Here is a 12,091-nt window from a genome sequence, read left to right on the forward strand (position 1 = left end):
CATGTACCAAAGTGATAATAATGGGGTAGGGAGAATCTCAGTTCTATTACTTCTGAGTTTCTGAACAACTGGAGCTTCAGTAAAATTCTTCTCTCAGCCTGTGTGCGCAAACTCTACAGTATAGTATTCCTAGTTAAGGCAACTTAAAACAAAAACCAAGAAAAGGTGGTTTTTTCCTCACCTTCCACTTTAAACCCAAGACCAACCATGACAGGGGAATGGGACTACAGAAAAGACCTGTCTTACAGCTCCTTTTCTCCCTCTTCACAGAATGAAGAGAGGAGCTCATTTTTTATTGAAACACAATAGAGTTTTATGTAAATCCATACATATATACATGTGCATGCACAAAAATGCACTTCAATTTCCCTATTTGTCATTAATACATATCTGTATTACAAAAAATGCCTGCAAATGAGAAATAAAGTCTTTTAATAAAGCTCAGTAGTCAATAGGAACAAAGAAATACGTGCAAGTTTTCAGAGCTGACTGCCAGAGCAGATTTTACAGGGTTTTGTCTCCTCAAGTGAATTAAAAAAAACCCAAAACTCCTCAACAAAATGAAATTAAAATTCAAAACTGAACTCCTCAGAGACTGCAGAATAAACTACATAAAACATGAACTAGAATCTCCACTCATTTCTTACTTTTCCAAGCGTCAGGAATCTTCATTACAGCTGCAAATACTGATTATGCCTGTCAAGGGGTTTTGATGGCAATGCTTTCTGCCTGTTCAGATTGTCTTGTTCTGTGAGCAGATAGCTCTTGATTGATTTCAGAACTAAAATCAATAGAGAATATTGTGATTTAGTGGAGAAATAAATAACTGTGCTCTTCACTACACAAAGTTAAAATAAAATATAATTTAAAAAACTCTCTAAACTGAAGTACAACTGAATTTCTGGAACTTATATTTTTATTTTTATGTAATTCTGCTACGTTAACTAACCTTTTATATGCGTTTGTACTGAATCTAACAGTTTGGATGCAAAGCACCTACTGATACACAGTCCGATCTTGTTTGTGGAATGAAAAAAAAAAAAAGTCCAGGCAATCTGTTTTGGTTCCTTGTCTCTAAAGGGACTTCCTAGCCAGAATAAATTTACCAGACATTCATTAACTCACAGTAAAGAAAGGATGAGTGCAGGCAAGAAAAAATGTATTTCAGTTCCTACATTTAGGAACTAACACGATAGTTTTTCTTTAAAAAAAATGCATTGATATTGTCTTCTACTAAATTACAAGTACACAATCAGAAGAGAGGTTAAAAAAGGACATTGATAAAAGAGGAATTTCCAAAATATATGTGCATGTCCACCTAAACTATCACACTCAAACATTAGACAGGTAGTTGGCATTAATTTTTTGGTGAACTTCATACTCAGGTGAGGTTGTTTTCATTTTCTGTGGAAAGTGTTAAGTGATAGCAATCACAGCAAGATCCTCAGTGAACACTAAACAGTGATAATTTAAAATGTGCTGGCAAGTCAGTATAAACTCCCCATTCTCCCCACTCCATCTACTATCATGTTTGCACTACTCCACTTAAAAGTTAACTCCTCTTACTTAGCACAGTCACAATATAAACTCTCCTCTTTACTACAGGTATTTTGGAAGATATCTCTTCAGACTAGAAATGAAAAAAAATCTGGACTGAAATAAGTTTTTCCATCGATTCAATGGAGAGAGGATTTACTCTAAAATCTCTAAAAATATCTGAAGTATTTAGAATAAAACTGGAACTTCCTCACATTCCTGTATCGCTAAAGCTATAGAACAGCCACTTCCACAAGTTCGAAGACACCATTTGTATTGCTAGAGATGCACAATATAACCATTCAAGTTTGCTTCGAAAACTCCAACTAGGTCAGTAAAGTTTTGACTCTTAGGCCCTTAAAACAATCTGAAACACTGAAACTTTTGTATTTGTTTTCAAAAGTCATGCCAGTATGCATTTTAGACACTCTTTCCACTTACTTAACACTTTTTTTTTGTAGTCATACAGTTCAAGTCAGACATAAATCCTGTGCTTTGGAACTTTTGCTCCCATCAGTCTTCTCAAAGAAAGTAAGTAACAACCCCCGCCCCAAAGAATAACATGATACTACTGCAACTATTCCAACCTAGGGGACTTGCTAGGGAACTCTGTGCCCTCAAGACAAGACTTGGTGGTCTTACAGGAAGCAAATTCGAATTCATACAGCATGAACTCTCAAGAAGATAGAAGGTACCAGAGAGGGCAGTTTCCTTAATGAAACAGGAAAGGGCAACCCTCAGCCCTACTCCCAATTGACATCTGCCCAGCACAGCCACTAGTATAGACTGGTTCCCAATGGGAAGGAGCCTTGCCAGCTGCCAGGGAGTTGTCAAATGGTACAGTGAATCCTCCTTCTCCTGGGAAAAAATGAAGGACCAGCATTGTAGACATGCTTTAAAGCACATCTGCTTGTCAGTTTAGAAACAGCCATTGTGTGTAATTCCTCTGGCATATATTGCTGAACTGAGGCAGCCCAAGAGAGCAATTGGCTTGTCTTATGAGCCAGCAAGCATTCAGGTTCTTTACCACAGGACATCTGATGTTCCCCAGAATGGCTCTTGGTGAACATGTTCCTTCCTTACAAGTTTCAACATTAGATTTACTCATGAGAGCGGACAAATACAGCTTGCTACCAAGTATGAGGCTGAGAAGCTACACAAACACAGTAACATCTTGAAGTACAGAACTGTGCTCTGCTCTAGGTAACCCCAGTGAAGCAGGCAGCACTGTGCCATCTCCCAGCATGTCAGAGCAGGCAAGGAACTTGCTTTCACATCTTGTATCCATAACCTTCTGAGAGCGCTTTAAGAAACATGCCTGCTAGAAGTAATAGTTCAGCACTACGTACAAGCTATGGGACGGATTACCAGAAGTAGAGATATATCATAAAATAAGGCAATAATAGGACAGGGAACACAAAGCTGAGACTTACAAGTTCCAATTTACTCCAATGTGAGTGATCTCTGTTCAGTGAACTTACAGCTTTGAAGCTCCCTCTATTATATATGTATGTAAATTATGCTGCCACCTTCATACAAGCACTGAGAGCCCAAGTTACTATTTGAAAGCATTCTGAAATAGGTAGATGAAAGGTGCAACAAAGGTACAGAAATATGTATTTTACTGATTTAGCATTTATTCAAGAAAAAGGTCAAGATTCCCACTACAGAATGTTTAAATAACTATTAGAATGTTATGACACATACAAAAAAACTGACAGATCATAAGATAAGAGTCAAGGATGATGACTATGGAAAGTGTTACATAACTACAAATAGGTATTTAGGAACCTTCTCTCAATTCACGCATCAGGACAACTATGGAGAAAATATCCAGTATGGCATCCTTCAAAGAAATACTTTGCTTCCTGTCCAGGACTTCAGGGAAGCAACTGCAAGGTTATCAAAGCACAGCACTCTTCAAAGCTTGAAAAACTAAACAAAGACACAAAACAAACAAACAAAAATCCACCATATCTGGGAGTTTTTCTTGAACAATGAACACAAAATACTAAATAGGCATACATAGACATGTGCAAAGAGTGGAACCCATCCTTAATCCTACACATGAGATCAGAATCTGTGGTATTGTTTACAGAAGTGTGAGACAGCAAGTACTCTGTGTACTCAGCAATGCATTGTGTATTTAAAGCAATTAGCATCCCATGCTAATTTGAGTAGCCTTTCTAATAAGAGCTAAAAGCTTCTTTCAGAGTTTCAACCTGTTGAACATAAGCAAATCCATGTATTTTAGACAACGGGCTAATCTTTGACACTCTATGTATTCTACGATTAACTTCATCAAGAGATTTCATGCTCATAACTGTCCTTTAAAATGCTTATGTAATATTATTACAAGCAGGGAACAAAACCAGAGGAGTTGTGCTAATGTTTACAGGTTATCATCAATAGAGCCAGGAACAAAGCCCTTCAGCTTGATTCCAGCCTAGTTCCTTTTCAAGTTGTTTTTTCTTTCTGTTGCTCTTTTAACAAGATCTTGTTTAATCACTAGAGAAGATTACCTATTGCGTAACACCTGCCTACTGTGCTCCCCCAAAACAAAGACACAAGGACTTTAAAGACAACAAAGCATACATTTCACTTACTTGGTTAAGAACATCAAGCACATCTAACAGAATCACGCCAATTACTGGGTTGGCAGAGATGAAGAAGAGAAAAAAGTAATTCTCCAGTAAAGTAGAGTGTTAGAAGAAAGACAGCAAACAAGCAAGGACTGAGACAGGCTAGAAGTGTTCCCCTTAACAAAAGAAGAGAAAGATGCCTCCAGAAAGGCTGCCTGTGGAATCTGCTGAAGAGAGCGACTTCAGTATTTCCCTCTTGGAAACAAGTGCTACACTCTAGGGCCCAGGAGACCTGGAAATGTGGGCAGTTCTCAAAAGAGTTGATAAAAAGAGCAGACTGAACTCGCTCATTCCTTAGACAACTCCTAATTCTGCAAAGTCAAGCCTAACTTGCCAACAATGCTGCTTGAAGACACACGCTCCCTAGGGATAAGTAAAAAAGGCCACACGCACAGATTGCTCAGGCCATGTTACCTGCTGATTTCTGCAAACCGCAACAAGCATTACCTTCCAGAACTCAAGTGCTTGAAGCTCTCGGATGACAGGAAGAGCACATACACAATGCAGGAAGGGAACAAGTCTAAAAGGGCATTCTTTCCTCTCAAAGATCATATTCAGGCTCTTCACAAAAACTTAGGTATCAGCTGTTTCATTCCTGATCTTAAGTTTCCTTTGCATGCCAGGAAGAAAATCTAGGATCAGGCAAGGTGGGGGGATTGGTCTTCAAACACAGTCCACACAAAAACATACCCACACAGACAGGCAACTCAGACACTACTCTGGAGAAAGCAAACATCAAATTTATATCAAAAAGTTAAAGTACCTTGAAGGTCCTTAGGAGAAACTTTGGGACTCCACAGGAATATGCCTTTCTGTATTTACCATAATCCACTCCTATGTCTGTGACACCAGGTTTGAAATGTCATTCTCCACTGGTGTACAGACAACTGGGTCAAGATCAGCGGCCGTTATTTTACAGAACAAGGATCCCAAGCAAACAAAAGTGACCAGCAATGCAAGCAGTCCAGGACACACACAGCACTTTCCCCACTACCCATACATTTAATTTTTTTCCACAACACAGTAAGATATGTGAGACGGGGAACCAAAGGAACCTTAGTAGATATAGTAGATATATGAATGTAGATAGGAATTGTTTATTAATTATCTAGCTTGTAATGAAGTTAAAGAAGTTTCAGTAGAGGTAGACATGGCCCAAGGGGATGAGAAGTGATGTTTAATGTTTGCATTGTTGAGGCTGACTGGGACAGGAGATAGTCCCTGATAAGAAGCAGCAGTGGACCCCAAGAACCAGCCAAGACCGGCCTTGGGATTTGGACAAATGCCAAGGGACAACTGAGTCTGCCCAAGGACAGAAGGTGAAGAGTTCACCGTGAAGAAGACATACAGCCTTCATCTTCACGACCACCAGACGACCACCATAAGGAGGCACTGCACAAGCGCAGTTGAGAGGAGACTATGGAAATGACGTCCTGGAGCTAATTTTAATATGAAGCAGGGATAGGTAATGCCCATGTATAGGCGTATTGCAAAACTCTATGTATATGTAACGCTTGACTGTATAAATTTAAAGCAAACTGCCAAGTCAGGCGTGCACGACTTTGGTGGGACTACCCCCCATGCTGCCCAGCACTGAATGAACATACCTACTTTACAATCTCACTGATTGTGGAGTCTGTTTTCCACACGTCATATGTACATGTTTAAGAAAGTCAAGAGCAATTGGGAATACATTCAAACCCTTGAGAGGATATGCGAGACAATGGTCACCCACTGTACAAGGTCAGAGGCGATCTGCAGAGCTGCTCAGGACACTGAGTGCAGAAAAGCTGGGCCTTGCACCAGTGAAGTGAGATTATGTATGGCCTGAGTGGTGGTGACCCAGGGCCTGAGTTTACTCAGGTGTAATAGCCTCAAAGCCTCGCAGCATCAGGAGAAGATGGGGATTCTTATGCCAGGTCAGGCAGTACAGTAGTAAAGGGAGCATCTGCTTCCTCCAACAACCAGCCAGGGGGCTTACATTGACTTGTGCATAGCTGTCTTACCTGCAAGCTCTTCCAGCTTTGCTGACACTTCCCTTCCTCTCCTTTTCAAATAAATCAGTTCTTATTTTAACTTTGCCTTAAAAATGAATGATTTTTAGACTACTTGGGATATTTTAAGCCCTCCTACACCCTCAGAGACTATTAGCTCTCTGCCTCCCCATGTAAATAAAGCTTGGAGACAGAGAGCTCAAACGAGGATCGTGGCACACAGGATCACTAGTGGAGAACTACACTTCATGACTCTCAGTCTTCCACATTCACCATAAAGCCAAGGTCTCTCCATGTATTTTTCAACACACAACTTGCATCTACTAGTCAAGCTCTGTTTAGGTTACATTTTCGCTAAAGACCTCTATCATAAGATAGATAAGAACTTTCCACACTATTTAATGCTTTCAAAAATTAAAATGTAAGGCAAATTAAGTACTTTATTGCTTACTTGTACAAGAGGAAGCATTTCATGATTCTGAAAAAAAAAAAAAACAACCCCAAACCCCTTTCCCTTTATTTGCTCCAAAATCACTAGCCACTAACTACTACAGCTCCTGAAAACTACTGAGGAATTTGTTACCAGTCTCTACAGAAGAAGGGCACAAACAGCCCCAAAATACAAGTCTTACCATCCTGTACTGAAGCAGGAGATCAACAGAACATAAGAAGCAGGGAGATGGACCAATAACCTGCTGCAGTTACTAATGAGACAACCAGCTACAGATACTCCAAAACAGACCACACCATTTCTGTTGCAGGCTTCCCTTATTTTCAATTTATGCTCCAACGCTTTCGTGATCAGAGTCCCATAGAGCCCAAGAAGCGTGTACAAACTCATGCCACACCAAAACCATGTGTTTTGCATTAATGGACAAGAGTATGAGCAACTACATACAACAAAGAGCTGTGTTTACTGTTCCTTTCACCTAAGGCTACTCCTCTTTCCAGCAGCAAACAGGTATCAAAAAAAGCAATTTTGGGAGGAATACTAATAAAGTGTTTGTCATTTCATTTCAGATGAATGAAAATCATGATTGAATGAATACTACCCATGAGCTCTGCCCATTTTGGGACTACTTAATTACACAGAGTGCTACTTAATTATGCACTGAGGAGGATTCCCGTAACAAGTTAGCCGATACATACAAAGCAAAGAAACCCATCATGATGCCTGCTTCACCCCAACTGTCATTCCCTTCTTTAACAGGCCTGCTGAAAGCCTGTCAAGCACCAGGTGGACCTCGTTTCTATCCAAGCTTCTCCTCCCTTTCTGCAAGCACTCTGCCATAACTACCTCTTCTCGTTGGTAGATAGAGCAACTAGCACTTTTTTATTATCTCATTGGTATCACAGTCCAAGTCAGTAACTAAGAGGCCCAAAGAAGCAGGCTAGCAATCTGCTTGTGTGAACAAAAGCCTACAGCTTATCCAGAAGCTTACTCCGTACTTGTTAGAGAAAACCCCTTCTAGTGTGTTCACAATTTTTAGTTTGAAAATGCAACATGGTGGTTTCACATAGCACAAAGCCTTCCTAACAGTGAGCAGCAGCTCTAAGTTTTTAACAACTGCCCAAGAAACTGCATCCTCATATTAAACAACATATGTATGGTAAACCTTCACTTTGTTTCCTGCATAATCCTACTTCACCCAGCAAGAAGACCCACAGTCCAGCAGTAGGCCCTTGGAAGTAGCATGTGAAACAATCATTGTGCTCGTGCACACAGAAATGGACCAATTCCCTGACTCTCCTTCTCTTTTGTAAACAAATGCATATAGATTGTTTTTCAAGTCTACGCAAGAAAAAGATGTTCCTATACATTTCCAAACTGCACATAAAAGTGTTCTATGGGCTAAACATTTCTTATACTGCAAGTTAACCAACAGGAAGAGCTGTACACTTCAGATGATGAAGCTTCAGATGGGAAGTCAGCTAATGAAAACACCTACCATCAAGAAATCCATTAAAATATCTAATTCCACATGCATTACCTAGTAAGACTACAGAGAAAACAGAGCTGGAAACACAGAACCCGAAAGAAGCCTTCTCAGGCAAACCAGGGAAATTCCTGTTATGACAGGCAGGCTAGCTGTAGGATCTCTCAATCTGAAGCTCTCCAGATTCACTCTGAATTACTGCCATTTGAAAGGTGCTTTGGAACTTTGCTTTTCTGCAATTAGTAGTTTCTCATATGCAGTCTACAGCATGCCTGCAGACGGTTGGTATCCACTGGTTCTTGTGCTAACACTGTCTATTAAATTAAACGGTTGTTTTGTCTTCCTTATTTTTCACTTTCCAACAGCCTCCTGGAATACAATTGTGTGTCATGCAGTGGTTCAATGAATGCTCCAAACACCATGAGCGAACATGACAAGCAAAAAGAGAAGTCCCAGATTGCCACTTTCAAGAGACTCTTTTCCACCCCCCTTACTGGTCTTCTCCTTGTGCCCACATAGCTGTCTTCTGCAGATGTCCACTCAGCAGAGAGTATCTGTGAACCAACCAGCTCAAAACCAACCCAACAAAACAAGGCTTATTGTTTGGTCACTTCAGTTCCCCGTTTCAGCTTCCCACACAACTGCCTCTGCTTTACAGTGTTGAAGAGGCATGAGAGGAAAAGGAGAGAATGATCCCATATTTGCAGAGGTGGCTTACAGTCTTCATATGAATACAGCCTCAAAATCCATTTTGTTAGCCTACCTAGGCAAGGTCTTCTATGTCCTCCTTGAAAACAGACTGCCCAAGGACTACCTCATTTGTTCCTAGAAGTGACAGAGAGAATCCAAATCCATTTTTCTGAAAGGTGGATCAGAATTTTTATACATCAATAAACATATTATTACACTATAGGACTACATTTGTTGCTACTCTTGCCCCCAAATCACACCAGTTCTGTGACTTATCCTTGATCATATGCAGACTTTTTTCTCTTCCAGAGGTCTCCTCATGTTAATTCCCAAGCCTATACTGTTGTTGTTCATTCCTATTGCATGACTTTATAATGCACCCCATTTCTACCATTTCAGCATTCCTTATCATCCATCTCTTGCACGACATTCCAGTCTTCCTTTGTAACACTGATTCCTCAAGTTTGCTCATCAGAGTTAGATTTTAGTGTGTAAATGCCAGCTCCACTGACGCGGGCCCAAATTCAGTGCAAGCACTTTTCAGGCCAGCGGTTCCTCTTCTGACACAAATCTGTTGCTTCTTCCTCTCCTTCATACTGTTTCTTACCCAAGTACCAGCTCTTGTACTAATTCTCCAGTATCTCCACCTAAAAAAAACCCAAAACCCCAAACTTCTTTTTTTTTTTTTTTTAGTGCTGTGTGATCCATTATCAAGTTCCAGGCAGATTCAAGCTACTCTGTTTCTTTTACAGAGAAAGTAAATCAATCATTTATTCTTACAAAAGATGCAGGTCAGTCAGGCATGATCTATCATTAGTGAATGCCCGCAGGACTCAGTCTACTTAGTTTCATGTTGTTAGTTAATTCTTTCCTTCACAAATTCTCTAGAGCCTCGCACACTACTGATGTCAAACTCATTAGGCAATAGCTGTGCAGCTCCCTGTCTCCAGTTCTTTTAGGAAATGATTTTTATAGTTCAGTAACAAATCTGCTAAGTGACAAGTAGGATATATTTAAAATTAGATTTCTGGTTAGATTTCCCTTAGGAAGTCTGGCTGGTTTTGGTTCTACCAATTGTCATTACATTCCTGCAGTTCTTCTCCTTGTCACACAGCTACCCCCTCCCCTTCCCCAACCGCCTTCCTCTCCAACTTCTCCAGTTCATTTCTTGAGGTACTTAAAGACTTTGGTTCAGAGGTATTCCAACCCCGTTTTTGACAATACTTGAAAACATGTCTACATTTTACTGGCAGCAAGATAAAATTCACTGCTACTAATTTATATTTTGGTGTTGTTGTGGGGTTTTTTTTGTAGCTTTGCATCAACACTGTTACAAGAAAAGAAATACAGACCCCAAGAGAAGAACAGAAGCTACAAAAGGCACCTCTGCTTTTGTCTCCAACCTGTCTTGTCCAAGAAGCCAACAACAAGGTGAGGGCAAAAATGCGCTCTTCCTCCTACAGACACCCAAATAACACTCATCTCCTAACGGTCTTTGACAAGAAAGTGACAGATAAATACTGCAAACCTTGCAAGCTAGATGATCTAATTACTTCACCAGAACTGATCCTGCAAATATTCACATGTGAACAGCCCCTAGACAGCCTGAGGAGAAAGGATGCATTACAAAATCATGCAGGTCTTTCAGAAAAAGTGATGGAAGAACACCTACAATGAGTTCTTGCACTTGTGCTTCAGCCTCTGTTGGTAGGAGGTTGTTTTACATGTTACAATGCTCATTTTATTTCCTGAAACATTAACAAAGATTAATTTGACTCTCTGCTACCTTGTACGAAATGCATTCATGTCAGACCAATTCTTGTGTAACAACCACCATCACATTCATTACTGTTTTGGTAATTTTTGTAAAGACTAAGACCGCTCTATGGAAAGACTCACTGCAAATTCAACATTGTATCTATCTGCTCTTGTCACAGCAAAGCAACTGTGTGTGCAGCTCGGCTGGGCAACAACATCTCCTGTCTCAAGGGTTAAAAAAAATAAAATAAAATTAGAGCGTAAAACACCTATGAAATACAGAACATAAAATTCTTATGCCTTAGAGACCACACGAAGCAGTCAGGCATTTATGAAAGAAGGGAAGAGACACACAGAGAAAACTTAAACCAAGGGTGGACTTATGCCCTGGGGCCATGAGGCTGTTTGTGTACAAGTTGTACCCGTGAGAGAGTTCAAGGAGCCGCTGCTCGGGAAGAACAGAAGGTAGGTAAAGAGATATTTTTTTCTCTCACTTCCCTGTCTGACCGCACTAACCACGCACGGCTCCCATTAGATAACGGGTGCCACGATTTGAGCCGTACCCCAGCATCTACAGGAGAACGGGGGGACGGGAGGCGGGGAGCTCACCCCGCCGGCCCTCGCTCCGCCTCGCCCCCCGGCGGGAGCGCTGAAGCAGGACAGGTAGCAGTCACGTACGCAGCTCGGTAAAACATTAACTGCCCGGAGCGGGCTGAGTCACGGCCCCGCCAGGCCGCCCCCGTCCCGCCCCGAGCTGAGGGAACCCCTGGCCCGGCCCAGCCCCCTCCCCGGGGGAAGCCGGGGCTAACTGGGGCCCTAACGCACTCTGCTGGTTTCAAACCGCTCCCTAACCCACCCCCTGGAGCAAAGCCTCCCGCCCCCCATCAGGCGCGCCCCCTCCCGCAGGGGCTCAAGCCTTCCCGCGGGACCGCAGGCGGGCCGCCCCGCCCCAGGCTGGGGGAAGCAGTCGGGCAGGCGCTGCTGAGCGCGGGGAAAGTGACCCGGGGGAGGGCAGGGAGCGGAAGGGAAAGGCCGGAGACGACGGGCACCCGCGCCCCCTCACCTGGCAGCCTTTCTTGTGGTGGAAGCCCACCACCACGATGTGCAGCACTGGGCCCCGCTTCTCCATGGAGCCCCGGTAATGGCCGCTGGGGAGGATGCCGCCGGGCCCGGGCTCTCGCCCCGCCTCCCGCCGCCGAGGGTCCGACAGGGAGGCAGTCCCGACCGACTGCGCTTCCGCCAGCGCCCGGCCGGAGGTGGGCAGGGCGCTGCCGGCAGCACCTCCCTCTGCCCGCTCCTCCCTCCCCCCAGCCGCCGGCGGGGTGGGGTTTCGCTTCGGCCCGTCCTCTCAGGAGGTGCCCTCGGCCGCGGGCGGTGGAGCGCGGGCTCCGCTCTCCTCCTGCTGCGCAGGGACCTCTGCAGGAAAGCTCGCTTCGTGGAAAGGACTGCCAGGGAAAGTGGCTTCGTTTTATCCCGCGGCCAGGAAAACACATCGCGGCCCGGCAGTGGAGTTGCTGGCTGAGGCCTTCCCGCC

The 12,091-nt window shown here is 42.9% G+C and overlaps 1 protein-coding gene across 1 annotated transcript in view; it reads right to left on the reverse strand.

The window, feature by feature from the left end:
* Nucleotides 1-11,804, reverse strand: part of AVL9 (AVL9 cell migration associated) — a 45,046-nt gene extending 33,242 nt beyond the window's left edge. The window contains exon 1 of the mRNA XM_049816587.1: nucleotides 11,621-11,804. Within this exon, the coding sequence (XP_049672544.1) occupies nucleotides 11,621-11,686 (66 nt within the window). The 5' untranslated portion in view covers nucleotides 11,687-11,804. The remainder of the gene's footprint in view (nucleotides 1-11,620) is intronic.
* Nucleotides 11,805-12,091: the final 287 nt, after the last annotated feature.

The sequence above is a fragment of the Accipiter gentilis genome, chromosome 14, assembly GCF_929443795.1.
Source record: "Accipiter gentilis chromosome 14, bAccGen1.1, whole genome shotgun sequence".
In the NCBI taxonomy this organism is placed as follows: Eukaryota; Metazoa; Chordata; class Aves; order Accipitriformes; family Accipitridae; genus Astur; species Astur gentilis.